At 46.6% G+C, this 26,796-nt stretch overlaps 1 protein-coding gene across 3 annotated transcripts in view; it reads left to right on the top strand.

Annotated features, from left to right (window-relative positions):
* Positions 1–26,796, top strand: part of PDE4B (phosphodiesterase 4B) — a 173,526-nt gene that overhangs the window by 102,311 nt on the left and 44,419 nt on the right. For all 3 annotated transcript variants that reach the window (XM_027891113.1, XM_027891114.1, XM_027891115.1), the window contains 4 exons: positions 10,355–10,549; positions 12,337–12,373; positions 12,459–12,529; positions 16,255–16,304. In XM_027891113.1, the coding sequence (XP_027746914.1) occupies positions 10,355–10,549; positions 12,337–12,373; positions 12,459–12,529; positions 16,255–16,304 (353 nt within the window). The remainder of the gene's footprint in view (positions 1–10,354; positions 10,550–12,336; positions 12,374–12,458; positions 12,530–16,254; positions 16,305–26,796) is intronic.

The raw sequence follows: 26,796 nt of genomic DNA, 5'->3' as shown, positions 1-26,796 counted from the left end.
ATCATCTAGTCCAACACCCCTGCCTAGGGGTCACCTGGAGCAGGTGACACAGTAACATGCCCAGGTGGGATTGGAATGTCTCCACAGAGGGAGACTCCACGCCCTGCCTGGGCAGCTATTCCTGTGCTCTACCACCATTTATGGAAAGAAGTTCTTACTTCTATTGAGGTGGTACTGCTTGTGTTTTAGTTTATGGCCATTGCTCCTTGTCCTGTCACTGGGCACCACTGAACAAAACCTGGCGCCATCTGTTTCAGCAGCTCCTCACTTGTTCCAGGTACTTTCAACAGCTCCTCGCTAATTTCAGTTGTTTTCAGCAACTCCTCACTAGTTTCAAGTGTTTTCTCTCCCCTGTTTCATCCATGAAATCAAACATTTCTTCCTCCCCCTTGGAGTAACCCATCAGTGTGTACTCTCTGCAAGTTTTGCTCCAGTGAATGTTTTCACACGATGAGTCAATATTTTTAAACGGATCCATTTTGCCCATTGATCACCTCTGCCTGCTTGTTCTTTGTTAGCTCAGGTCAAACCTTTATCAATACCCTGAAATACCCAGGGTGTCTCAATTTTATTAGCTCAAGAATGGAGCTTTTACTGCAATGACGCGAATCTTTAACTGAAATCAGATGTAATGATTTTGTGCCAGGCCTACATATTTGTGCTTATTCACACTGAAAACTTCACCTTCTCTGTTATTAAATGGTAATCAATTGTGGCAAGTGCTCTGCTCATATTTCTTCCAAATCTCCCAGTCACTGTGGCTGCATTGTTTGATGCTCCTGGACTTGGTGACTTATAGCTGCATTTCAGATATTGATAGTTTTGAGCTGAAGTTTGCTCAGTGCCCCCATGTCTCTATTACTTTTGAACAGTGCAGCTTTATGGTTTGTAGCAAGTGACTCCAAAACAGTGTTTCCAGCAAATGATTTTCAACAGGAGACAGAGTTTCTAAGGATCCTTAATTAAGGAAGATCAAAATGAGCCCTGGAGCGGGTCTTGAGAAGATTTGCAGGTCTAGGGAACATAACAGCGTTATTAAATGATACTTTGGGTGCCAACAGTGCACTATCTGCTTTCACATCAGAGAAATCAGTCATTCCCAAGAGACTTTCAGAAGCACAGCACAGAGCAGCTGCTTGAGGTGCAGGAGCCTTTCCGAAGGGCTTTGTGGTGCGATGATCACCCGAGGTAGGGCTTGAGCAGGGAGATAATTTAGCAGTGAGAAGGCAAGGACTGTTGCAAGCACAAACACGCTGTAGAGGAGTCACATGATGGTTGTGAAACTGTGTGTAGAGGAAGTGGCAAACTGGGTGTTTCAGCTGAACGTTGGGAACCAGGGATGGAGCAGAGATTCCTGCAATGTGTTGGTGAGAGTGGGAAAACGGGGATGGTATTGATCCAGGCTCCCAACAAGGGGTCACCTGTGTGGACACACACCAGGGTTTGGAAGACTTGTTTTGGATGGAGAAGCAAGCTGAAAGGATGCTGGAAAGGTTCAGGGGAAATAAAAACAGATAATGGATATCATATGTACTGAGTGATAGTGCTTCCTTCCTGAAGTATCCTGTGCTCAGTAGCTGGCAGTCCTGCAAGAACTCCACCACACCTGGAAAAGCTGAAGCCTTGTATCTGCTGCATGACTTCACCATTTGGCATAAACTACATGAGATATGCTGCAGGACTTTTGCCCTGCCTGGCTTTTTGGGCTTGTAGTCATCCCTTTAGAAGGTTTTGTTCTTGCTGCCCACCATCTCTGTCTTCTCTTGTGGAAAGTTTCCCTTCTGCTAAATCCAGTTTTCTGTCCTGAATGATTAAAGCTTATTGCAGAGCGTGTGACTTAATAGCAGAAAATATAAATCTGTGGTTTAACTTCACCCTCTTCTTCCTCCCTTTGTTGTCAAACAGCCGGAGGGGGAAGGAGGGAGTGTGGGCAGGCAGAGCGTGTCCCTGCTGGTCCCTGCTGAGGCTGCGCAGGGGTCCCTTCCAGCTCACTGTCATTAGTAAAAATGCAAGTTTATGGAAACGCTGTGCGGTGCATGCCCAAGGATTACAGGCTTTGTATTCACTTCCACTAGACCAGGTTGCTCCAAGTCCCACCCAACCTGGCCTTGGACACTTCCAGGGATCCAGGGGCAGCCACAGCTTCTCTGGGCAACCTGTGCCAGGGCCTCCCCACCCTCACAGGGAACAATTCCTTCCCACTATCCCATCTAACCCTGCCCTCTGGCAGTGGGAAGCCATTCCCCCTTGTCCTATCCCTCCAAACCCTTGTCCCAAGTCCCTCTCCAGCTCTCCTGGAGCCCCTTTAGGCACTGGAAGGGGCTCTAAGGTCTCCTCAAGATCAGTGTTTAGTGAATTACTCCATTAATCCCTCCAGTAATAACATCAAGTCAGTGTTTACCCCCCAGCACTCCCACAGGAAAGCTGTTTAGTGATCTGTCTGCTCTCGAGGCAAAAAATTTTCCTCTGATTTCCAACCTCAGTTTATATATGTCTATTTTATGCCCACTTGTTCTTATGCCAGCTTGAAAATCCCTTCTCCTCTGGCCTTTGCTTCTGGCTCACGTGTGGGTGGGGCGTCACCCCTCTACAGGGGGAGCAGCAGGTTCCCAACCCCCCCCTTTGGTCCATGTACCAAACCCCTCAGACAGAGCAAACACGGGACTTTCTGCCAAAGGACCAGGTTTTTCCATCCTTGATATTTTTCCCTCAAATAGTACCAGTTGGCAGATGCTCATGATTTGGATGAGGCGACTTTTGCACTGAGCTTTTGCTGGGCCTGAAATGATCAATGAGAGCTATAAAAAAGATTGCCCTTGGAATCACATTAGTGTGCTCTGACATTTGCTGTTGCAGTGTCCTTTCCTATGGATATAAAAGATGGAGACCGCAGACATTTGAAAGATGTGAAGCAAGTAAAATTTTGCTGAAATGTACCCAGCTGGATTAATTATTTTAGGGGGGCTGAGTCTCCAAAGGATTTAATGGTCTCAATACCATCTTAGGACATTTCACTGTCTTTTTGCTGACAGGCCACACAGATCCCAATTATGGATACAAATCCAAAAACCAGGTCAAATAATTATTCAAGTGGGAAGACTGGGTGCATTTCTGAGCACAGGCAGCTTTCCACACACCCACTGTTGGGTGCTGTGGGTGGGCTGAGGGGAGTTTAAAACATCAGTGCAGAAAAACTGTGAGCCTTCCGACTCAAAGGCTTTCTGTGCTCCCCGTTCAGCTCAGGTAAAATGGAAAATTCTGTGGTCTTCATAAGTGGTTAAAATGGTTGTCACTTTATCCTTGTCCCCAGCTTGTGTGACAGCAGGTGAGAACAGCTCTGTGATGTGCAGCTGGTGCCTGTGTGGTGCTGGATGGAGCTGTGGCAGAGCTGTGGTGGAGACAAGCAACTCACCCTTCACTTCCCAGCCTGCTTGAAAAGGCAAAAGTGCCTCTTGGAGTCATGCCAGGAGATCGTCTCTTTAAGGGCAGGCTGAAGTAAAGCATGACTCTGGCTGACAGGCTCCTGATGCTCCGGTTCCATACAGATACGGGAATGCTTTCCTACGTGCTGGAAGCAGAGGTCATTTGCTGTACTGGACCCTTGAGAGCCGTGCTGATGGTCTGCCTTTGCCATCAGGACACTGTGTGCTTTGGGAAGAGAGTTAAGTGCAGACTACGTTTAAGAGGTGTATGAGATACTTGAAGGCACATTGATAAAAGATGCAATATAGGACTGTAATTCCCATTTTGTTACCAGTAATACCTCAGTGGGGTAAAGGCAAGGCTGGACTCCGTGTCCCCACTTGCTGGGTGGAATTGCCCACCCCAAGATGGTTCTGGGCAGGGAGCAGGGCTTTTCCATAGGCACAAGTGCTGTAGGGTCCCCACCAGAGGCACTGGGGTCACCTGCAGCCCCGCATTGGGGTCCCCATCACATGAGCCAGGCTACTGAGGGCAACCTCCTCTGTGGGAGGCAACAGCCATGTGCTGTGCCTTGCAAAACAGAGTCTGTAGAATGTTATGGGGCTTGGATGGAGCTGTAAAAGCTGAACTGATGCTGAACAGAGCAGAACAGCCAGGCCAGACTGGGATAAACACTGTCACGTAACTTAAATGTAAACATCTACATGTAAACTTGAATGTAAAGCTCTGTGTTTCACAGTGGAGGTGATGCCAAAATCCAGTGACTGGAGCACCGTGCTGTCCCCGTGCCACCTGTACCACTGGTCACAAGCATGTGACTGCCTGTCCAGCGCCTTCCCAGCAGGGAAAAAGTGTCAATTATCCCCTTGGCAAGACCCAGGCGGGCCCTTCAGCACAGCAAAACCATTGCCCATGTGTCAGAAGTTTGGTCCTGATGAGCTGAGGGCAGGTAGAGGGCGCTGGGCAGGAACACCTGGAGAGTGAGGAGAAGAGCTGTGTAAGTGCTTCACAGGGAGGGTTATCATGGAATCCTGGAATGGGCTGGATTGGGAGGGACCTTAAAGCTCATCTCCTTCCACCCCCTGCCACGGGCAGGGACACCTTCCATTTGACCAAGTTGTTCCAAGCCCTGTCCAATCTTGCTTTGGACACTTCCAGGGATGGGACAGCCACAGCTCCTCTGGGCAACCTGTGCCAGTAATACCTTGTTAATACCTTGGCTGGGGAAGCAGTGGTAGGAAGGAAAGCAGCTACTCCATCAGTTGTTAGCTGGAATATTTTCAGAAGGAAAAAGCCCTTAGGAAGTGGCATTGCTCTCTGTGTTGGGAGTGATCACTCACACACCCATCTGTGTTTCCAAGCTCTGGAAGTAAAAATAGAGTGGGGTGTCTGCTGTGTTTGACTATGCCTTGCATTTTCCAGAGATTAATGGCAGTGAACCACAGAAAGAGGACAAAATAGCCTAGGATGTACATTTGAAAAAATAACAAGTGGTTTATAGAATTCAGGAATTCTTCTCTGGGGGACTTAAACAACCCCACAATGTTAGCTTGTTACAGGATAACGTCAAGCTACTTATCTGTAGTAAACATGAAAAGGATTAAATTTGTTGGAACCCTTCGTGCTAAAAGAAAATCCCAACTCATTTTTACCTCCCTCTGTACTTTTCCAACCATCTCCCGGAGGCTGTTCTGACATGGCATGAGGCTGCAGCTGGCACAGCACAGTGCTGGATGCTGTCCTTGACATTTGCTGCTGTGCAAACTGTGAGCCTCCCCGGGGTGCTGCTGATGAGTTTTGCTGGAGAGCTGGGAGGGCTCTGGCTCTGGATACCCATTGTTATCTTTGAGCTATGCTGAGGATGGATCTGGGGTTGCAAAGGGAGCACCACCAGCTCTCAGGTCTGTTTTGGGCTCTGAGTGTTGAAATCAGGCAAACTGGCATTCAAAGCCAAGGGGAAGGTAGTTATTGTGGCCATGGTTGTTCTGGCTCCTTTATATCTGCTGAACAGGGGAGCTGCTAGAAAAAGTGGATCATAGAATCACAGAATGGTTTGGTTTGGAAGAGACCTTAAAAACCATCTCATTCCACCCCCCTGCCATGGGGCTTCCTTTCACTAGACCAGGTTGCTCCAAGCCGTGTCCAGCCTGGCCTTGAACTTTTATATTCGGAGATTACAAAGTCAAGTAAACACATATTTTTGCTTTTTGATACATGCAGAGGCTTAATTACATGTTTAGCAGCAGATGACAGTTTATGTTACAAACACTTCAGAAGTGCTGCTGTGTTGTGTGCCAGGCAGCTGTGATACAGTGCTGGGGAGGGGCTGCAGGGGGCTGGTGGCTCTGTGTTGGGATGCTCAGGGGTTCATGCTCTGGAGATTCCAGAATCCCAGAGTGGTTTGGGTTGGAAGGAACCCTAGAGATCAACTCATTCTACCCCCTGCCGTGGGCAGGGACACCTTCTACTATCCCAGGTTGCTCCAAACCCCATCCAACCTGGCCTTGGACACCTCCAGGGATGGGGCAGCCACAGCTTCTCTGGGCAACCTGTGCCAGGGCCTCACCACCCTCACAGCCAAGAATTCCTTCCCAATATCCCACTAACCCTGCCTTCTGGCAGTGGGAAGCCATTCCCCTTGTTCTTCCCCACCAGGCTCTTATCCAAAGTCCCTCTCCAGCTCTCTTGGAGTCCCTTTAGGCACTGGAAGGGGTTCTGAGTTCTGGAGCCATCTCTTCTCCAGGTGAACACCCCCAGCTCTCCCAACCTGTCTCCAGAGTAGAGGGGCTCCAGACCTTAGAGTATCTCCATGGCCTCCCCTGGACTCGCTCCAGCAGCTCCACATCATTCTGCTGCTGTTCTCCAGACCTGGAGACAGCACTGCAGTGGAGTCTCACATGGATAAAAAAGTTAAGAATGACATGATGGACAAACTTTTGAGAGGCTCCTGAGAGCAATAAGGTTTTTCCCTTGATGGGAGAAGCTCAGGAGGGGCAGCAGGTCACTGGTACCTGGGGCCCCTGTACCTGTGCCAGGCTCCAGCGTGCCCACAGTTGGTCTGACCCTGCTTTATTAAGTGCTGATGGTTTCAAGCACAGGCCTTTCCACATGGAAGATTGTTTAGAAAAAGCAGCAAGCTGTTCTCATAATGGGGAACAGGGGCACAACACTACATAGCAGGGCCAAGCGGTCATGCCTGCATAAGTCTGAGGTGTAAGGAACAGCATTTTTCATTGCTAATGGTGTTAAGAATCCTGATGGATGTCTTGGTGACCTACAAGATTCCAATGATTGCGAGAGGATCTTTATAATTAGCAGATTCTGCCCAAACCTCTGTATTTTGGAAGCATATTTGAGACCATCATAAGAGTGGTACAACAGTTAGAAGATTGGGAGTAATGTCCTCAGGAATGAGTCTGGGAAGGCAAAGCAGATGGTGAGCCCTCTTGGAGAGTCAGTGCTGTCATCTATAGGAAAAGTGTCAATTCCCAGCATAAACAAGAAAACCACAAGCCTGCCTTGTCTGATCGGCTAAAATGTGTTTGTGTTTCATACTACAGAGCAAACTGTGGGGCTGCATAGCTCTCGTGGAAACCATTTGACTTGCAGTGATTATTCAAATGACTCTGAATTACATCCAAATCACAGCACAATCCTATTTTTCAGTCTTTTTGCCAAATTTTGCCACATTCCAAGACTACTCGTGGGCAGTGGTAATCCAGGGACAGTGCGTTCCCGATGCTGGTGAAGGGTCTGGAGGGGAAGCCGGGTGAGGAACAGCTGAGGGCACTGGGCTTGTTCATCCTGGAGAAGAGTGAGGGGAGACCTCATGAGGAGCTGCAGCTTTGATTTATTCTCTCCAGTGACCAGTGACAGGACCCCAGGGAATGACCTGAAATTGTGTTAAGAGAAGGTTAGACTGGATCTCAGAAAAAGGTTCTTCCCCCAGAGGGTGGTTGGGCACTGAACAGGCTCCCCAGGGCAGTGGTCACAGCACCAAGGCTGCCAGAGCTCAAGGAGTGTTTGGACAACACTCTCAGGGACAGGGTGAGTTTGCTGGGGTGTCTTGGGCAGGGCCAGGAGTTGGACTGGATGATCCCTCTGGATCCCTTCTAGCTCAGGATATTCCATGGTTCTATGATATTGTAGCTGTTACAGTAAATCTGCAGAATTTGGACAGCTGGGCGTTGCTGTTATTAATTTCCTTTGTTTTGCAGAGTGATTCAGGAAAAACCTTGCTGTGTGTTGCAGTGGTTTCTCCTGGCTCACCACTGTGTGTCTGTTCATTACTGTTCATTACCGTGTTCACTGTTCATCACTGTGTCTCAGTCACAGCTTTCCCCACGTCCAAGGCCAGTGTCCCCTCGCTGCTTGTAGGAGCCAGATGCAGCTAACTCCTGCCACCTGCTGTCACCTCCTTTCCTCTTCAATTCAAAACCATCCTGGTTTATTGAAAAATGCAGAAGGACAAAGGAGATGGAGCTGTGCCTTTGACCCAGGTCACAGGATGACAGGGTCCTTCTTATGCCTCCAGCTACTGAAGTGTTCGTGCCCTCCAAAGATATTGAAAATCCCCATTACTTAGGTGGGACTTCCAGCAAGTCTGACTCAGGATAGGCCTAGATTAGAAAAGAGCTTGTTTTTATGTTAAAGGAGGGAAAGAGAGGAGGTTTTTAGTATCTTCCACCTATCTCAAGGCACAGAGGCCATGCTCCCCTCTTCCCAAACTTACTTCGCTGCAGAGTAGTTGTCTTTGCAAAGAACCCCCATCAGCCTTGCTCCCTGCCTCCTCACTTCACCTCTTCAACACTTTTTAAACCTCTAAAGTGTGGGCTTTTTCTCCCAAACCAGTTGCTGATGCCCACCACTGAGCAGCAGGTATCAAACAGCCAGTAGAAGCTCTGCTTGCCTAAATTCTCAGATTTAGTTCAGCGCTCAATTTCCATTTGTGTCAGTAAATTGAATGTTCCCAATTGATGGTTTTGCAACAATGTTTTGAGTAATCAGAGTTAATTTTCTGAATAGGTATGGAATAATTATCAGCTGGCTGTTGTTTGTAGATGCCATAGTTACAGGGCTGAGTTTCTTCTGTTGAGTGGTATTTGTACTTCTGTGGGTACAAATAAAGTGTACTCGAGCTGCCTTTGGTAAAAGGGCAGATAACAAAGAGTAAAAGTAAAGAACATTAATTGAGCCATTACCAGTTTCAAGATGCACTTCAGCAGCTGGGTAAGTAAACACTCCAGTGAGGGGTGGTGGATGTAGGAATCTCTTCAGTATGTACTGTGTAACACTGGTGTCCTACCTTTGGATCTCCAAAGGATCTAAAAATCCTTGCAGGGGTGCTCATGCATTTTTTAATTGCATTATTTAAGCGCATGTTCTCATGCATTTCTTAATTCTGGAGGAACCATATGTGGGACCAAATAGCATGAGACCAAAGTAGTCACCATCTGTCTGCAACCACAAGGAGCAGAGTAACCTCCAGCAGAGCTGTCATCGGTTGTTATTTTTTAATACTAATATTTTTTTAAGATAATAATTTATCTGCTCCTCCTGCAACAGTTAAAGCAGAGCTGCAGAGCAGAGGGAGAGCGAGGGTCTTCCCTGCCACTGTGCTGAGGGAATCTTCTGGATTAAAGCACTGGAGGAGACAGCAGCAGGGAGGGATGGAGAAATTCATGGCAGGGACCACATCTTGGTGTCATAGCCAGGGCCCAGCAGGAGCAATAAATTGGGAGAACATCAGGAATGGGGAGTGGTGTGTGGCATTGAGAAGCGAGAACTGAGCTCTCACTGTAAGTGAGGTGAAGCCTCAAAGTTCCAAAGGCAAGAAAATTCATCCTGAACGCAGCCTTATTTGATTTGGCTTCGCTGGGACATGGTCACACATCTGGTATTTATATCAGGTCCAAATGCCCAAGCAAAGGAGGCCAACCTGCTTATTTTCAGGGTTTACAAGGGGTGTCACTTGTTAAAGTGTCCAGGGTGATTTCAGCCACAGATTACAGCAGCCAAGTTATGAAACCTTAAGAAAGTGGATGTATAATGGAAATGGTGACAGGAGGTTTGGGGCTTTTCTTTTTAATTTATTTTTAAGCCCAGCTGTTTAAAGTTCACCGAACTAACACCTTGAATGGCTAAAACGTGAGCTACGGCTGGGAAGAGACTTGGGCATGCAGCTCACACAACTGCCAAGTTCTTGCCAACCTTGCAAGATTTCAAAAGTTTGGTTCCAGCGTGGATGGGGACAGGGCTGGGCTGGAGTGGGGGGTGTTATGTTACAGTATCTTTAGTACCTGTTATGCTTGTAAGGCTTGGAGTGAGATTTGGCAGATAGAACCCCCTGACTTGGGCAAACATCCGTGAGGGTGAAGTGCAGAGAGCTCCAGAGATTAGTGATGTTGTTTAGAATAATGGAATTCTGGAATGGCTTGGTTGGAAGCTCATCTTGTTATACCTCCCTGCCGTGGGCTGGGACACCTTCCGCTAGACCAGAAAAACCCCATCCAACCTGGCCTTGGATGCTTCCAGGGATGGGGCAGCCACAGCTTCTCTGGGCAACCTGTGCCTGGGCCTCACCACCCTCCCAGGGAGGAATTTCTCCCTAATCTCTAACCTAACCCTGCCCTCTTCAGCTGCTGCACGTTCATGCTGGGAGCACAGAAGCTGTGCTGAGCCGAGAGAAATTCAGGCTGAAGGAAGCCTGAGCAGATGCAGCCAGGAAAGAGCCCTCCGGGGTAAATGTTTTATTGTCACGCAGAGTCCTGCTTGATACAATAGAAACATGCCAGCGAGAGGCTACAGTAAATGCAGCCCTGCATCTCCTGTAGTGAGCAAATGACACAGTGTGAGCAATGCAGACGTGACACAGGCACTGAAACACCTCTTTTGGCAGATGTGTGACACACAGTATGTGCTTTGTTCACAGCTTCGATGTGGAAAATGGCCCGTCCCCAGGTCGCAGCCCGCTGGACCCGCAGGCCAGCTCCTCGTCAGGACTCGTATTGCACACGACATTCCCAGGCCACAGCCAGCGCCGGGAGTCGTTCCTGTACAGATCCGACAGCGACTACGACTTATCACCAAAGACCATGTCCAGGAACTCTTCTCTCCCAAGTGAACAGTAAGCAGAAATTCGGCTCACCTCATATTTTACAGTCACTAAGAGCTTTACGTGGCTACTGTAATCCTCAGGGCTCTGTTAAGAGGACTTACGGGTGCTACACTCACATTTCACAGCCGGAGCGCCCAAGATGGGTGGTTCTGCAGTCTGCCAAGGCAGATCCAACACCCTTCTCCCATTCCATCCTTAAAACATTCCCATTTTCTCCGTAATTTAGCAGAAGAGCTTTCAAATCCTTATCCTGAAATAACAGAGAAGTTGTACTGTACTTATATTTACAGTATAGCTCTTCCCCATCCTGTTTAGTGTTAGTGGCTGCTTGCTAGAACTGAGAGGAAAATGAGCCAAGACAGATGGTTGAGCTCAAGAGGATCAATACACACAGAGCCTGGAGCTTAAATGAGTGCCCTGGATTTGCAGCCCTTTATTTTGAAGGGCCCAATTTAAAGTTCTAACGTGACCATTAAGCTATAAAAAAGGTGCTCATAAAAAAAGTTGAGCTGTTGCGAAAGCCCTCCAAGTTCTGTCACAAAATGAAGAACTAAATATTAGCAAGATCCGTAAGAATTCTCCTGAAAGAGAATATCCCTGCTGTGAGTTAACATGTAGTAAATGTTTACCAAAGTAACCACTCCAGATTATGCAAATACCATGTTTGGTGTAAACTGTACATTTAAACAATTGCCCCATGTTCCCAGCAGTGTGCTGGGGTGGGGGAATCCCGTCATTTCTCCCAAACTCATGGCTCCCTTTAGTTGAGTTGTCCATTCCCTGCAGGCATCAAGGGCTCCAGCAGCACTTGGAGAAACCAGCACCCCCACACCAACTTGATTTTGACATCAGTGTTGAGACAATTTTAATTAAAATGTAGACTTGGCAGCACTGATACCTGAGTTGGGACAGGGGATGAGCTCTGTGGCAACACAGGCAGTGCCTAAAGGGGCTCCAGGAGAGCTGGAGAGGGACTTGGGACAAGGAGTGACAGGACAAGGGGGCATGGCTTCCCGCTGCCAGAGGGCAGGGTTAGATGGGATGTTGGGAAAGAATTGTTCCCTGTGAGGATGGTGAGGCCCTGGCACAGGTTTCCCACAGAAGCTGTGGCTGCCCCATCCCTGGAAGTGTCCAAGGCCGGGTTGGAGCAACCTGGTGTAGTGGAACCCCTAGCCCATGGCAGGGGGTGGAATGAGACGGGCTTTAAGGTTCCTTCCAACCCAAACCATTCCATGATTTGGTTATTCTATACCCTACCATCGCTCAGATAGGTAAATCATACTGGATTTTCCATATAGACACACATACTATATATAATATCACAAAAAATATTCTCTCTTATCAATGGCTGTGATATATTTTGCTCAGAACTTCTGCTCAAATCTTCCATGATGAAAACAGCCAGACAAAACCCGGCGTCTGAATAACATTAAAGACTGCGACAGAGATCAACAAAAGCCAGGAAATTCAAAGGTGACCTTTCCCCACACCATTATGTTTTTTTTTTTCCACCATGGTGCAAGCGAGAGCCTTAACTTTTGAATTTCCTGGCTTTTATTGCCTGGTGTTCCCAATCCGAATACTCACTCCAGCCGGGTTGTTTTGGATATACACTGTGACCTTTCCATTAGGAACAAGGTTTTATGTGGTGTTAAATAAACGCCACGTGGGTCCGTCTGTTTTTGTGGCATGAGAAAAACCCCCTCAGGAAAACGCTCATTCCCAGACGTGTATTTTGCTCTGTATTTAGGATAGATTTGTACATCAATTTATACAATTTCTCCATTTTTTATTAGGCACGGCGACGACCTGATTGTCACACCTTTCGCCCAGGTGAGTTGGTGGCGTATTGGCCTCTAGAACTGTTTTTAAAGCTCTAAAGCGGAGAAGGTGACGCCTGTGGTGTTGTCTCCCTCAGGTGCTGGCCAGCCTAAGAAGCGTGAGGAACAACTTCACGCTCCTCACCAATTTACACGGCACCTCCAACAAGTAAGCCTGGCTTTTTAAGTTCCCTTTTCAAGTTCCCTTTTTGAGTTCCCTTAGGTTCGCGCGGAGGAGGAGCCGGGGGGGGGGGGGGGGGGGGGGGGGGGGGGGGGGGGGGGGGGGGGGGGGGGGGGGGGCCGGGGAGCCGCGGTGCCTGAGGGCTCCTCCATCGCGCCCGCCCGGCTCGCCCGCCGCGGTGTGTGCAGGACGCCAGGGGGCGCCATGTCCTCTCCCCTCGTGGCGTCCCTGCCCTCAGCCCCTCACAGCCCTCACCTCCTCCCCAGGGAACAGGACACGGGGGAAACGGCCTCAAGGCGTGCCAGGGGAGGTTTATTTTAACATCAGGAAGATTTTCTTCGCATACATTTTTTGTCCATCCCTGGCACAGGCTACCGGGGCAGTGGCGGAGTCCCTATCCCTGGGGGGATTTAAAGGCCATGTGGATGTGGCACTTGGGGACGTGCTTTAATGGTGGCCTTGGCAATGCTGGGTTGGACCCGGTGATCTTAGAGGTCTCTTCCAACCTAAACAATTCCATGATCTTCCTCACTTTACCACCTTGGCTGTCCCAAGGGTTCCATAGGTGCCCAGCTAAGAGCAGAGACATCACTGTTCAGTCGAGCCATGGTCCTGCCCTGCATTTCCACCGCTGATTCACAACACAGTTGTTCATGGCAGATGCCAGGGATGAAGACCCCATGCATGAGGCTCTGGGGACAGCAAGAATTTTCTGGCAGGGCAGGCAGCAGTGTCCTGCAGCTCAGCTCCATGGAGGCTGCCCAGGGAACTGGCCTGTGCCACCTACAGCCAGGGATCCCACATCACTTCCTTTGCTCTGAGTGCAGAAGGTGATGCTCTCAAGAGGAGAATGCTGGGTTTTGTACCTGCTGAACAGGAGAAATCAAGCAAACTCCTTTTTTTGTCTTTGTCTAGAACCACCATTTCCCCTTGCCTATTTATACTGAGCCAGTCATCATCATCTTCTGGCCTGTTTTGCCCCAAGTGAGCTGTTTTGCATGAAACCAACATCATTCGTTCCTGGCGACGTTGTCTGTGCACCCACCCATCCCGTTTATCCCACCCTGAGACTTGCAGGCGCTGCTTACTACAAACGGCCTGCTGGCTCTAGAAGCAAAGGATGAGGTGCAAGAATCCATTCCAGGGGAACGCCACGGTCTTGCTTCATTGCTGCAGGTGTGAGTGGCATCACCTGGATGCTCTCCACGAGCTTGGCATTCTCCCTTCCAACTCAGTATGGTATTTTACATAAAGCCCAGCATTTTAGCCAGGCTTTCCTCCTGTTGATTTCTGTTTGAAAATTTTGATGGGAAGGAACCACCGCATTCCAAGATGGAGGTTACTAGAAAAACAGATGGCTGAAATAGATTCCTTTTTTTTTTTTTAAGCTTTGCTTTTTTGAACAGCTCGAGCATTTCAGCAGTTCCTAATGAGGAATCTGAAATTGGACAGGGCCGGAAGGAAGCGAGGGCGTAACCTGTAGGACACACAGGCATTTTACAGTGTCTTTTTGAAAACATTCCCAGATTTGATTGAGGTATAAAGTTGTTTGCCCAGCCAAAGTAGAAGTCGCTAAATGTTTAAACCATTATATGCCAAACATCCAAATCCGTGGCTGAATGTGCTTCCAGGCGCTGAGGAGCTTCCCGCACAGTTTCCAAACAGCTCTGCTGGGTCACAGCCCTGCTGCCAGCTCATGATTTTATCATATGTCTTATGATATGTGGTATTTTACTTAAACTTATGCACTGGGGATCATGAGAATCTCAGCTTTTCTTTAACCCCTCCTCTCCCCTCTTTTTTCCTCCTCCTCCACCCATTCTGGCCTGAGAAAGAAAAAAGAGGATGCTGTCCCACGTATTTGCTGGAAAATATGAATGTTAAGGGCTGGAGGAAAAAAAAACAACCAGCAGTCATATTTTTTGGACTTTAACGTCAGGATTCTTAAGGCAGTTTCCTGATTGGAAAAGAGGAGAGTATGATTAATGGGTTTGGAGTGCCGGAGTTTGGCAATTGTGGCCCAGGACATGGTCAGAAAGCATCCGGCGCCTGCTCCTCTTCATACCCGCTGGCAAGAGGGAAGGAGCGGGAAGGGAGAGCCGTGAACACTGGAGCAGAGTGATGGCCAAGAAGAGATGGTGCTGTCGAAAGCCTCATCTCTGGGTCTCTGTTGCCTGCGCCCTGATTGCCACAAAAACAGGACGGGCACGGCCATAAATTTGAGGATGCCGGGAGCAGTTGTTCCCTTTCCAGGCTCTAGAGTGGGGAATACCCTCCTGACTAGCAGTTCATGCCTCCCCGCCCCCCCAAAGGCATGTCTGTGCAGCTCAGGGTTTGGAGATACCTGGAGCACATCTCCCCCGATACTGGAAGCGCTGCAGCCGCGGCGTGGTGTCCCTATTGGGGAGTTTCTGTTTTTGAGAGATTTCAAGATTTGCCTTTTCAAAGGCTCAGCAGAGGCAGGTCAGGGCAGATTTTCAGAGAAGTGTGTGCCCTGTGCTGAACCCTTCGAAGAATCTGGGTCCTGCACATCCCTCCAGAACAACCAAGCCTTTGAAATCCCAGGGAGCCTGCTGGTGGGAGCAGGCTGTGGAGACTGGCTGGCCCCACACTGCTGGTGGGTCCAGAGGCCGGGATCGAGAGTGGAACCAGAGATCTCACCTGGGCAGCAAGGCCTTCCTGGAGCACTTCTGAAGAACCCCCCGGAGCTACAATTGCAGCAGAATTGAGCCGCTCACCTCCTTTGATTTTAGCTTCAAAGGAGAGCTGGCAAATAATGGATGTTCAGTTCAGTGGCTGACTCAAAAAAGTGGGGTTAGGAGGCTGGCAAAGAGAGTGTGGGGAAATCTGGCTGCAGTTAAAATGTATCTGAAACTTCTTAGGGAAGCAGAAGCCTGAAGTTTCATTTTTGGTCAGCCTGATGTACTGCCTTCAGTCTAAACTGAAGTATCTTGATTTTGGTATCAACTCTTTTTAACTTCTTTAAAAAAGAAGTCTCTGATGATGGTTTCAACTTGAAAAAGTAACAGCTTTATTTGGCAAATCTCACAGGGAACTATGTTGACATTTGGAGAGATACTGCACCCTTTTCCACTCAGACCGTCTTGGCTTGACTTGAACCAGTTTTTCAAATAGGTTTTGGTCCTTCTGAAACCCAGGCTCTGCTGATGACATTTTTGGTCCCAGTGAAAAAAATGTCCATCAGCTGTTTCAGAGCTTAACACTGATGACTGCATCATCTTTTTGCTCACTTCAGGAGCAATTCAAATGTTACCTGCAGGGTTTAAAGACACAATTCTGACTTTACCTATGTCATTGCCTTACAACAGTTGGATATTACTTCAGGGTCCATTCCAGACTCTGTAGAGAAAAGCTTTCTGGGAGAAGGCCTTGAACCTGGGGAAGGCACTGACCTTTTCAGCCATAGAGACAGGCCCTTGCTGACTTCCAGGTGTGTTTTGAGCAGAAAGTGGCAAAGGCAGCATGGGATGATGGCACATTTCCAGCATGTGTGTATGCCTATCCAGTGGACATACATCTTTGGGTTTTCCTAACAGGTCTGCCCATAGTGCTCAACAAGTCATTGTGAAGTGTTTTGGGCTTCTTTGTGAGAATGAAAAAGGATTTTTAACTGGGGGAGTAGACAGAACTGCCAGAAGGGTTTGGAATGATAAAATAATACCTATTGACAGAGTATTCTTTATCCCTCTTAGGAGATCTCCAGCCACCAGTCAGCCACCTGTGTCCAGAGTTAACCTGCAAGGTAAGTGTGGGACTTCAGGAATCACCTGCAAATCACCTGCCAAAGGCAGACTACTCTTACTGCACAGTTTTACTCTCAGCTCCTTCTCTGCCCCCTCCCCTGGTGCAATTCTGGGCTCACAGAGCTTCTTCTGAGTTAATCCTGCAAAACCAATATGAGAGACCCATCGGGTTCAAAATATTTGTAGTTTAATAGTTTGGTTTGGGATTTATCCTTGTATATTAGCTTAGGAGATGAACATGATTTTGGTTTGATAGTCATGGCCACAGTGACTGCTGTTCTTCTGAGTCCCTGTGTGCACAGGCCTGGACAAGCCCCAGCCTACAAGCCTTGAACAGGCTCAGACACAGCTGGGTTTTGTTTTTTGGGTTTTTTTTATCCTGTTTATTTCACTTTGTTTCCATATGATCTGTGTAAAAATGGCAATCCCCAAAAACCTTTCTGAGGGGAAACTTGCTCTGCTTCCTCCTGAATGACCACAGGACCCCTGAGGGGGCTCAGCACCAAGGCGGGGTGGCAGCGGTGTGAGGGCTGCTCAGGCAGGGTGAAGTACTGACAGTGAGGAGCAGAAGCAGCTGCTGGTGACTTAGGACAGGCTTCTTTATTTTAACACCTGGTTTAGCCATGTAGCATTGAGGGTCTGAGGGACCCCACTCAGGATCAGGGCTGGCTCTTCTTGTGCTAATTCAGAGGTTGCTCCCACAAAGAAGGAGATAAGATTTGGACCAGTGCCCATCTGTAAGGTTTAATCTCAGCCTTTCCAATAATTACATGCTTGGAGGGACTAATAAACCTTAATTTTTACAGCGTGTGAAGCCTGGATAACTATCATTTCCTTTCATGCTGTGTATTATTTATTCTCAGGGGACATGTAGAGTCCTGGAGACTTCCAGATTAGGTTCCTATAAACTTGTTAATGGGATGTGGAAACCTCTGATGCAGAAACAGAACTGGACAACATGATCTTAAACTTCTCTTTCAGTCCCTGTCTGTGAACAGTGTGGACTCAGAACTAGCAGGAATGCAATTCATCACCTTATTTAAAGTTGGTTTTAGCAAGACTTTGATTATGTGCACATGTGAAAAAAAATAATGGAAAATTTCGTAAGCTTTCCACAGCTCTGTTTATATAAGTTACAGAATATAATAAAAAGGAGAGAATGCCCTTCCAGGAATTAATTTTCTTAGCACTTTCGGTGGAAAAAATTGCTTTCAAAGTTTTTAACACTTTGGGGGCATTTTTCTACAGTATTTCCAGCATGAGTATGATACTTGTTACTTCTTAGCTAACCAAGCTTCCAATACTGAGAACACATGAAAGTTCCTTTGGGACTGAAAGGTTTGATACATATCATTTTAGAGCAAGTTTTTTGTTACCCTGCAAAGGCTGGATTTCTGGGCCCTCAAGCAAATGTGTTCTTAACCATCAATCTTAACTACTTTTAGATTAAGTCTTCCCATGAAAGAAAAAAAAAAATGGTCAGTTGTATCATTACAAACTAATTAAATGGTGGCACTTTACAGGTAGGAAGAAGAAACATTTTTGAATCTGATGGGAAATTGTGTTATTTCCTACATGATAGCAGTCAATATTGACATTATTAGCAATCATAACGGTTTACTTTCTAAGGAAGTTTCCATATAAATGCAGCAAGAACAGAGGTTTTTAGAGATTTTTTTTTTCAGTGTTTTCAGGTTTTTTTTCCCTTGATGGCTTCTGATTTGGAAATTATGAACGGAAGGAGAAATTTTCCTATCTGAACACTTCCAGTTCAGTGCCAATGGCTCTTGTGGCTGAAAGGATGCAGAGTTTTTCCTGAAAGTTTTGCAGAAGGAAGCAGTCGTGTTTTGATTGGGACTAGGCTGTGTTACATCCCTCTAGATAAAAGAATGCGTTTTGGAAAGAAATGGGTTTATATTCTCTAGGTCGGTTAGTCGGCAAAGCTTGGAATTTTATTTTAGCTCTCCCATGTCCCACATTGATTCGTGGATTTACCACGATGCATTGACATCACTATGAGCACCTCGTGCATGTCTCCTTTTATTTGTCATTAGTGGAGTGATTTATATCCTGTTCTGAGAAGTGCAGAACTCAGGATTTAAAGCAAACGAGCCTGCATTAATAAAATTACCCTGGAGGGAGACAAATTACATCCAGCATTTGCACTGCAAGGAATACATGCCAGCTGTTTACTCCCATTGGAATATTTCAGGATTGGTCCGTTGTTTCAAACTGAGAGCAGCCAAATATGTTGCTGGTGTTGCATCACTAAGGACCCAGGCCCATGGTGAAATAAATGAGCCGAGGAGAAATGAGGAAATTCTTTTTCTTTTTTTTGCTTTCATTTTCTTGAACGTGTGAAAACTTCTAGCCAGGTTTTTCATGGGACAAAGGGGCTTTGAAAACCACTACTGGTGTCACTGTGAATTTCAGCACTTTCTTAACCTTGTAACCACAGCCAGAGAAGGAAGAGGAATATGTATTGAACATCCTGTGTTTTGTCCTTGGTATCAGCTGAAGTAAATCTGGCAGATTTTTCCTGTTATTTTGTTATAAGTGCAGATCACAGGAATGAGCAAAATGGCTTTTTATGAATTAACTGAGAATGCATAACACGGAAATATGGAACTGTAGCTAAATCCTTAATTAGCTGGTGAACTCCACACAGGAGGATAATGGGAATACTGTCGGGGGTAGCATCACAGAGTGTAGCTATTCAGGGCCAGAGTCATGAATGGGTGCTGGGCAGTACCCCCTCTCGGACACTACAGAAGCAATCGTGCAAACACATTGTCACAGAAGTGGCTGTGACAGTTTCTTTCTCCTATTCCCCCTTTGTTTCTTTTAAATGCCACCTCTGCTAGTTATGTCCATGGACCTTGAGGGGAGACCTCATTGCAATTACAACTTCCTCAGGAGGGGAAGAGGAGGAGCAGGCACTGATCTCTGCTCTGTGGGGGACCAGGGACAGAGCCCAAGGGAATGGCCTGAAGATGTGTCAGGGCAGCTTAGAAAAAGGTTCTTTCCCCAGAGGGTGGTTGGGCACTGAACAGGCTCCCCAGGGCAGTGGTCACAGCACCAAGGCTGCCAGAGCTCAAGGAGTGTTTGAATGATCCTCTGGGACATCTGGTGTGACTTTTGGGGATGGTCCTGTGCAGGGCTGAGGGTTGGACTGGATGACCCTTGTGGGTCCCTTCCAACTCAGCATATTCTGTGATCCTGTGATTCTGTGCTACCTTGGGCTCAGCAAATCCATCAGCATCTTCTCTTCTTGGTACAGCTCTCACTCCTCTGGCATCACTGAAAGGTCTGCAGTTCCCATCCAACAGACTCAACTAATGACATCTTTAACCAACACAAGTCTGGCCATTCCTGCTTAGTTTTGTTCTTTCTTCCACATTTATTTACTTCACTGACCCGTCTTCCCTCTGAATTAAATCATCTTTCACTGCAGTCACATTCAGTCTAAGCCTCCCATTCTTCCAGCCTTTTTGGTACAAACTTTCCCCTATCTGTTTTGTTCCCTTTGTGTTATTCCCAGGACTTTTTCATATTTTACCACCTTCTTTCTCTCAGCTCAGTATAGGATTGGTGCTGTTTGCTTGGCCTGACAGTGATTGTGTAGCTGATTGTCACCTGGACTAGTACAGGCTCCTCATGCTGTCACCTCGCCTTGGCCACTGAGGTACCTGAGCCCCCTCCTCCCTGTCAGAGGTGTTGTGGAGAAAGCACTGTCCTAGTCATGATACAACCAGGACTGAGAAGCCTCTTGGATGACCAGGGACACGAGGGAGAGGTGGCACATGTGTGAGGGGTTGGCAGAGACTCTTCTCAGCAGCAGGCAGTGCCCCTTGGACACTCTCAGTACTGAATAATTATAGTCTGTCCTCACAATTAATTATATACCCAGCAATATAATAAACCCTGCACTCCGAGTGCAGCCCCAGGCTTAGGGGGTGTAGCATTTTTGGGATATGTCACACATGGGCTTTTCAGGGCTCACAGGATTAAAGCTTTGTTAAAATTCCTCTCTGGGGATGGGAGTAAAGGATTGGTGTTTTTCTTGCTTGTGCCTCAGCCTCTGCTTTCCTGTACATCTGCACGTTTGTCTGCACTTCCCACATGCCTTTACACGACCTCAAAACTTGTACTCTTTCATTTTTCCTGTGGGTGTAAGATGTACACAGACTCGTGCACGAACATTTGTATAAAGCATAAACAAAGACTGGATAATGCCGGTGCTTGTGCTAATGAGAGCCCCAACTTTTGTAGGAGTTAACGAGCTCCATGCATCAAAGTCAGCTCTGGGTTACAAATATCTATAAATCCCAGCTAATTAGTATGGACCTGGTGCTCTTGCACCATCCTCCCTCCGCTTGGCGTGCTGAAAATGCTCTGGGCACATACGAAATAGAGGATTCATTTTGAAATTCTGTTGCTCTGCTGTGAGTTTGGCTGAAGATTTGACCTTTTGATTTTGAGAGCGATTGTAAAAGTCAAGTAGATGTGGTGCTTTGTGCTTTTACAAGAGCGCAGAGGAACCACGTGTTACCGAGCAGCTGAGCTAAAGAGTAACCCGGTTGTGTGCACAACAAATTCAGTGGTGCTAGAGCCCTCCCATAAATATTATCACCCACAAATATTATTTTTAAAGGATGCAGTGCTAGGATGATGCAGATTATTCACAAACTAAACAAAACTGTGAAAGAAACCAGATAGATAATCAGCTTAATGACGTGACTAAGTGAAATGAGGGCTGTTGAGTGATGAAGTGATTCTTGCTGCTTGTGAGATTAAAAGTGTGTTTCCAAGTGAATTTTCAAAGTTACCTGCAGGAAAGGCAAGGGGAGCTGAGCCGGTGGGGGGGAGTCCCGAGGCCCTTCCCGGCTCTCCGGGGGCAGTTCATTCCTGCCGAGAGTCCGTTTCGCGTGTTGCGCCTGCCTGCGAACACACACCCCCTGAAAGTTGGACTCATGCATCTTAGTAAGTATTTCAGTTATGCTATTGACGTCAATGCAGTCATTAAATAGATTGCCGGCCCTCCCATCAGCAAACCTGTGCCAAAGACCTAGAGGCAGACACATTTTAAAAGAGGAACATCAGGTTTTCTTTTAGCGTTTGGAGAGAATAAGAGAAGTTTCTTCTGAAGTCACTGAACTTTGCAATAAGGGTAGTTTTTTTCTTAATTTTCTAAGGCTCATTTTCTGTGAAGATAATGGCTGTGTTTTATTGAACACACGTTTTGTGTGTTACTGCGCACATAAACAGCTCCAAATGAGACTAAAGAGTAATTTTTGTGATCAGCTCTGGCTGAAAAATGACACTGGTTTTAGGTCTCCCGGCTAGATTTATTTGTGTATAGAGTGACAGAAGGTATTCAGGCAAACCTGCTTAGCCTTTGACTCCCGAAATTCTGCAAGGATTGATTTCATGACATCTATATAAGAAAATAGCCTTCATTTCTCCTCGGCAGGCTCTGAAGACATACAAGCTAATCATGACTCCATAGCAACGGATAAAAACTGTTTTCCCCTCCACCCCACCTGTGGATGTCACATGAAGATGCTACACGTGCTGCTGCCATCAAGAGCCTGTCACTCCCCGGGGCCCAGCTGCCATATGTGGCGAGGCCAGCGGGTGCCAGCAGGACTCCCTCTGTGTGCTCCCGCTGTCCTGCTGTATTCCTGAGGCAGGCTGGGCTCTCCTGGGCTGGCCAGGACAGCCATTCAGCCCCTGTGGGAGATACCTGCCTCCTGGAGGCACCAGCCTGCCCGGTGCTGGAGGCAGCTCTGAGCTGTGCAGTTCTCCTTTCCCGGTGTCAGGAATGGCTCTGAACAGAGGTTCCAAAGGGGCTGCGAGCTGAGAACCTGAGGACACACATAGATGGCCTCCTCACCCAGGTGGAGGGAGCACCTTTCCTTTGACAAGAGGAGCAGGTATGTTGTAACAGCAACAGCAACACCTTTTGGAAGAACAGCCGAAGAGCCAAACCTCTGGGTTTTTTGTTGAGGTTGTCACTTCACAGGATAAAGCCATAAAAACAGTCATCAGTTATTAACAGGGCTGTCTGATGGGTGGGTTCCTTTGGAATGACCCAGGCAGCTGGCGACCCAAGGCGGCAATGAAGAGACCTTCGGAGTGACACCCTCCCGTTGTGTCCCGAAATCCACTCTGCTCTTTAACACAGGTCAGGCCCTGGCAGCTCTGTGTTGCTTTGCTCACTCCCATCCCATTGGATTGCGTCAGGCCTCTGTGGAGACAATGAGGCTTTGCCACTGCTAATATCAGAGTCGATACAATCTGTGTTTCCTTTGTTTTCTGCACAGAATGAGAACAGTTGCTGTGGGTGAGATTTTGACAGCGCAGTCTTCAGCGCCCTGAATCAGTTCCATATGAGAATGAGAAATGTGTACTTGATCGGAGCAAAAAAACAACCCAAAACAAACAAAACCACCCAAACCAAACTTCTGGCAGGCAGAGTTAGTTTTTTAGGTCGCGGGGCACAGTCTGTGCATGCCTTAGTGATGAACAGGGTTCTTCATTGTCCCACTGCTTTGAGCCCCTTCAGCTTCCATGTCATCAGCACTTTCCAGCCAGTGGGGGCTGAAACAGCCTCCCAAAAGCACCCACCAGCTCGTCCCCACAGCAGCTATATATAAGTTGCTCCTTCCTCCCCCGAGGTTGAGCTCAGTGCAGCAGCGCTGTGTCCCAGACACAGCTGGCCACGGGAGTGTGAGAGGCTGCATCCACGTATCCGTGCGGAGACATTCCCAGGGTAATGCACCGCACAAATCCCAGAGCCATCAGCCTGTCCTTGGGTAGTCCCAATATCCAAAACTTTGTCCTCCTGCAGGATCTGATTCCAAGTGTAAGTTGCTTTCTTGTGTTTTAAAAAGTATTTATAAGGTTGTGGTTTGGTTCTCAGCAGCCAAATCATTGGGTTTGTAAGTGGGCAGGAATTCCCAAATACTTTTTTTGTATTTATTAGTCTTGGTGGGAGCAGGGTTTGGTCCTAATTGGGAGGGTTGTATATAGAAGTTAAAGCACTGACCCTGAAAGACAGGACTGGAATTCTCTGCCCTCTCTAGGGAGATTTTGCCAACCAAACTTAACTCTACAATTATAAGATAACAATTATAAAAATTAAAACTTTAAGAGCTTTCAAAAATCAATTTATAATTTGGTAGAATTAAAAGAGAGGCTCTTGCACTTTTGTCTCTATTCCATAAGGAATTGCATCCATCCTGATGTCGTTCAGACTCACCAATTGCCAAACAGTGATACTGAACAGTGAAATATTGATTGTTTCAATGTTCAAATAACCCAGAAATGCTCTGGTTTTATTATCATTATCTTTTCATCTCCTGATTAGCTAAAAAATATTTCCGTAGTCAAGCATGGTGTGCTAATTAATGCAACTATCAGGTCATTGTGCAACTGGTGAAGAATGTTGCACTAAGAGTTAACAAAACATTTCATTGTAATATTGTTTTCTCTAAGAAGTGGCTGTAAATGACAGCCTTAAGGATGGTATAATGGCAATACTTTTTTGGCAGAAGGGAGAGACAACTGTTAATTATTTATGGTTATTAATCAGACATACCAGTTTATTCAAAGTTCATTCAGTTCACTAGAAATATATACGATTATAAAGATTTAATTTTTTTAAGCAGTAGCCTTTAAAAAACATCTAAATATGCCTGTCCCTGTGAGATATATTTTCACATCTAAAGGTATCGTTGATTGGCTTTGGTATGCATTTAAGGCACTTAATCATTTTAGGAATTCAGATTTTAAAAACAAAAGGGAAAACCCTCCAAAATCTCGCAGGACGTTGATTTGACAATTAATGTCTGTTGATTTTATATTCAGTTCTGTGCGTGTGGAAGGCCAGTGACAAACATCAACCAGGAGCTGGATCAGACCCCAGGTCAGACACTGGGTTCTGTTGAACCAGGATCAGTGGACATTAATCAGTACTAAGGAATTACATAGTTAGATTTCATTTTGAAGGAACTATGCATTTTAATGTAGATATTCTAGTATAAATACCCTGCTTTTTAATGTAGATATTTCAGTATAAATATCCTGCTGTCATAAATATACCTTTCCAAGAGGAAATTAATCATCTGTGCATACTAAACTCCTGTACCAGACTTTCACACTCTTCAAAAGCTTTCTTAAGCAGTCTTTTTTGCCTTGTACCTGAAAAACTTCAGGTTCCAGGTGTTCAGGACAAGGATTTGAATCTAGCATGCCAGGTCCCTTGGAGCATATTCCAGACACCCCAATGTTTTCATTTAAAGTGAGTTGAATCCAGTTTGACCTTTCATGCCAAAAGTATCTGTTAAGCTTAGCACTTAATACCAAAATGGCTCTAAAATGTCACATTTTACAAGCAATGTATTTTACTTTAAATACTAACTTGACAAAAGTGGGAGATGGGCAGAGCAATCACTGTGTTCTCTGAAAATACCGGTGTTTTCTGAGAAGTGGAAAAGCCAGCCTGTCGTCCTGCTCCCCTTCCCTCCCTCCCTGCCTCCTTCCCCTCTCCGAGTTTCAGAGAATTGACCGAAATCGTGGCCCTGCTGTTACTGACTCGAGTGCAGGACGTTTGGATGCACACTGGGTCAGCCTGAAAGGATGTGGGATACATGTCTGCTCTGTGGGGACTGTCACCCACTGCACTGAGCACAGCATGAGGCCAGTCCTGCCAGCAAAAATTCCAAGAAGTAAACATACACAAGTGCAGGATTTGCTGGAAATCAACCTTTCTGGCATCTGACAGCTGTAAAATGTTTTCCTCACTTTCTTCCCAAAGATACTCTTGAAGAAGAGAAATGCAGATACAAGTTTCCAGTGTTACTGGAGTGTTTTCTGCTTTAGCAGTAATACTTTATGGGATATGGTCTCCATCCAGCTCATAGTCAAATACGTGTGCTGGGCCTTCATCTGAATTCCAGTTCTTTGGGCAGGGTATTTCCCGAAATTCCTGTTACTGAAATGTCACGAACTGTTTGCAACTTCCTGGGTTTCACTGTATTGCATGAAACTTTGAAATATTTCCACTCCCTTCCAGTGGGAACGTACTGTCCAGGTAAAAGCCAGGGAGCTGTTACTCGCACCCTATAGATCAGGAAGAAGAAAGTGGAACCCAAGCAGAGATGCTGCTCACACCACATTTTTCAGCAGCAGCTGCTCCCTCCGAGCCACCCTTTGTAGCTCTTCCAAATGTGGTCGGCTCAGCTCACTGCTAGAATGGCTTTTAGAGCACATTGCCTCAAGTGGCAAGTCGTGTGCTGCCTGAAATCAGATGTTTCACAGAAATTGTCTGAATTGCATTGAATTGACTGCACATAACGAATGACAGTGTGAATGACAGTGCAGAGACCTTGGCCAAGGCTAAGACAAGTTGCCTCTGTTGTGCTGCTTAAATGCAAGAAATTCTGAAAGATGCCACAAAGCATAAAACTTAGAGCAGAAAAAGCAACCCCTGGAATAATCCACAGCAGGCCAACCCATAGCTGACCTTCAGTGGGGAACATTTCCATTTCCATGTCCATTTAATCTGATATTTGAACTGAGATTGTTAATGAGGAGTGCTTTTAATGCTGACATTTTGATTTCCTTGAACTCAGGTTGAGGTGCTTAAATAAATGTATTTTGAGGGCTTTGATTAAATGTATTTTGAGAGTGAAAGGCTGTTCTTACCTCTGCTGGCTGTAACCATTTGAGGAATCATTACACTTCCAAGTCTGCCTGTCACTGCTGGGGTCAATTTTATCCCCATCTGCCCCTTCAAGACACCTCTCCAGTGTGAACAGACTGATTCAGGACTGAGAGCCCAGGTTTAAGGAAAGTACAGGAAGTCATACATGACTCAAACCTCCAGCTTTAATCACCTTTTGGCTAAAATGATTCAGATAAAAAAAGAACCCCACAAATACATCATTATCTGGTGTTTTGTATTATCAATTTCTGATTATGGATAACCAGGAAATGAATCTGATGTTGTCCCTCTAGCAATATTGAGGAAATTATGGTCCAGTTCTGCCGCATGTCCCAAATACACCTTTTAAAAAGCTGGTGAGCAGGGTGTGATGGCCTCAGCTGGCAGGTGACACGGAGGCGCAGTGGAGATCAGCACGTGGAAGGATTAATATGGAATATTAAAAGCTGTCAAAACAAATGATGCTGGTTTGTAGGATCCTGACATCTCCCTCTTCCTCCCCACCCTGTTCCCCGTGGGACTCACTGTGTGATTTTAAACAGATTATTCTAAAAGGCTGTACGTGCACTTTGGTAAACATAAAGCACAGTGAGTCACAGCACGAACAGCTGAAGTTGTGCTGAGGGAGATTAATACAGATGATTAGCACAGGGGATGTTTTAGCTCTGCTGTCAGCTACTGCAGGCCTCAGGAGTTGGAGTTCTGTGACTCGAGGCTCACTCTGAGTGCCCAGAGTTACAGCACATGGACGTACAAAAAGT

The sequence above is a fragment of the Empidonax traillii genome, unplaced genomic scaffold, assembly GCF_003031625.1.
Source record: "Empidonax traillii isolate 1590-97213 ecotype Southwest subspecies unplaced genomic scaffold, ASM303162v1 scaffold309:size1915965, whole genome shotgun sequence".
NCBI lineage: Eukaryota > Metazoa > Chordata > Aves > Passeriformes > Tyrannidae > Empidonax > Empidonax traillii.
This window is presented reverse-complemented; position numbering and strand designations above follow the sequence as displayed.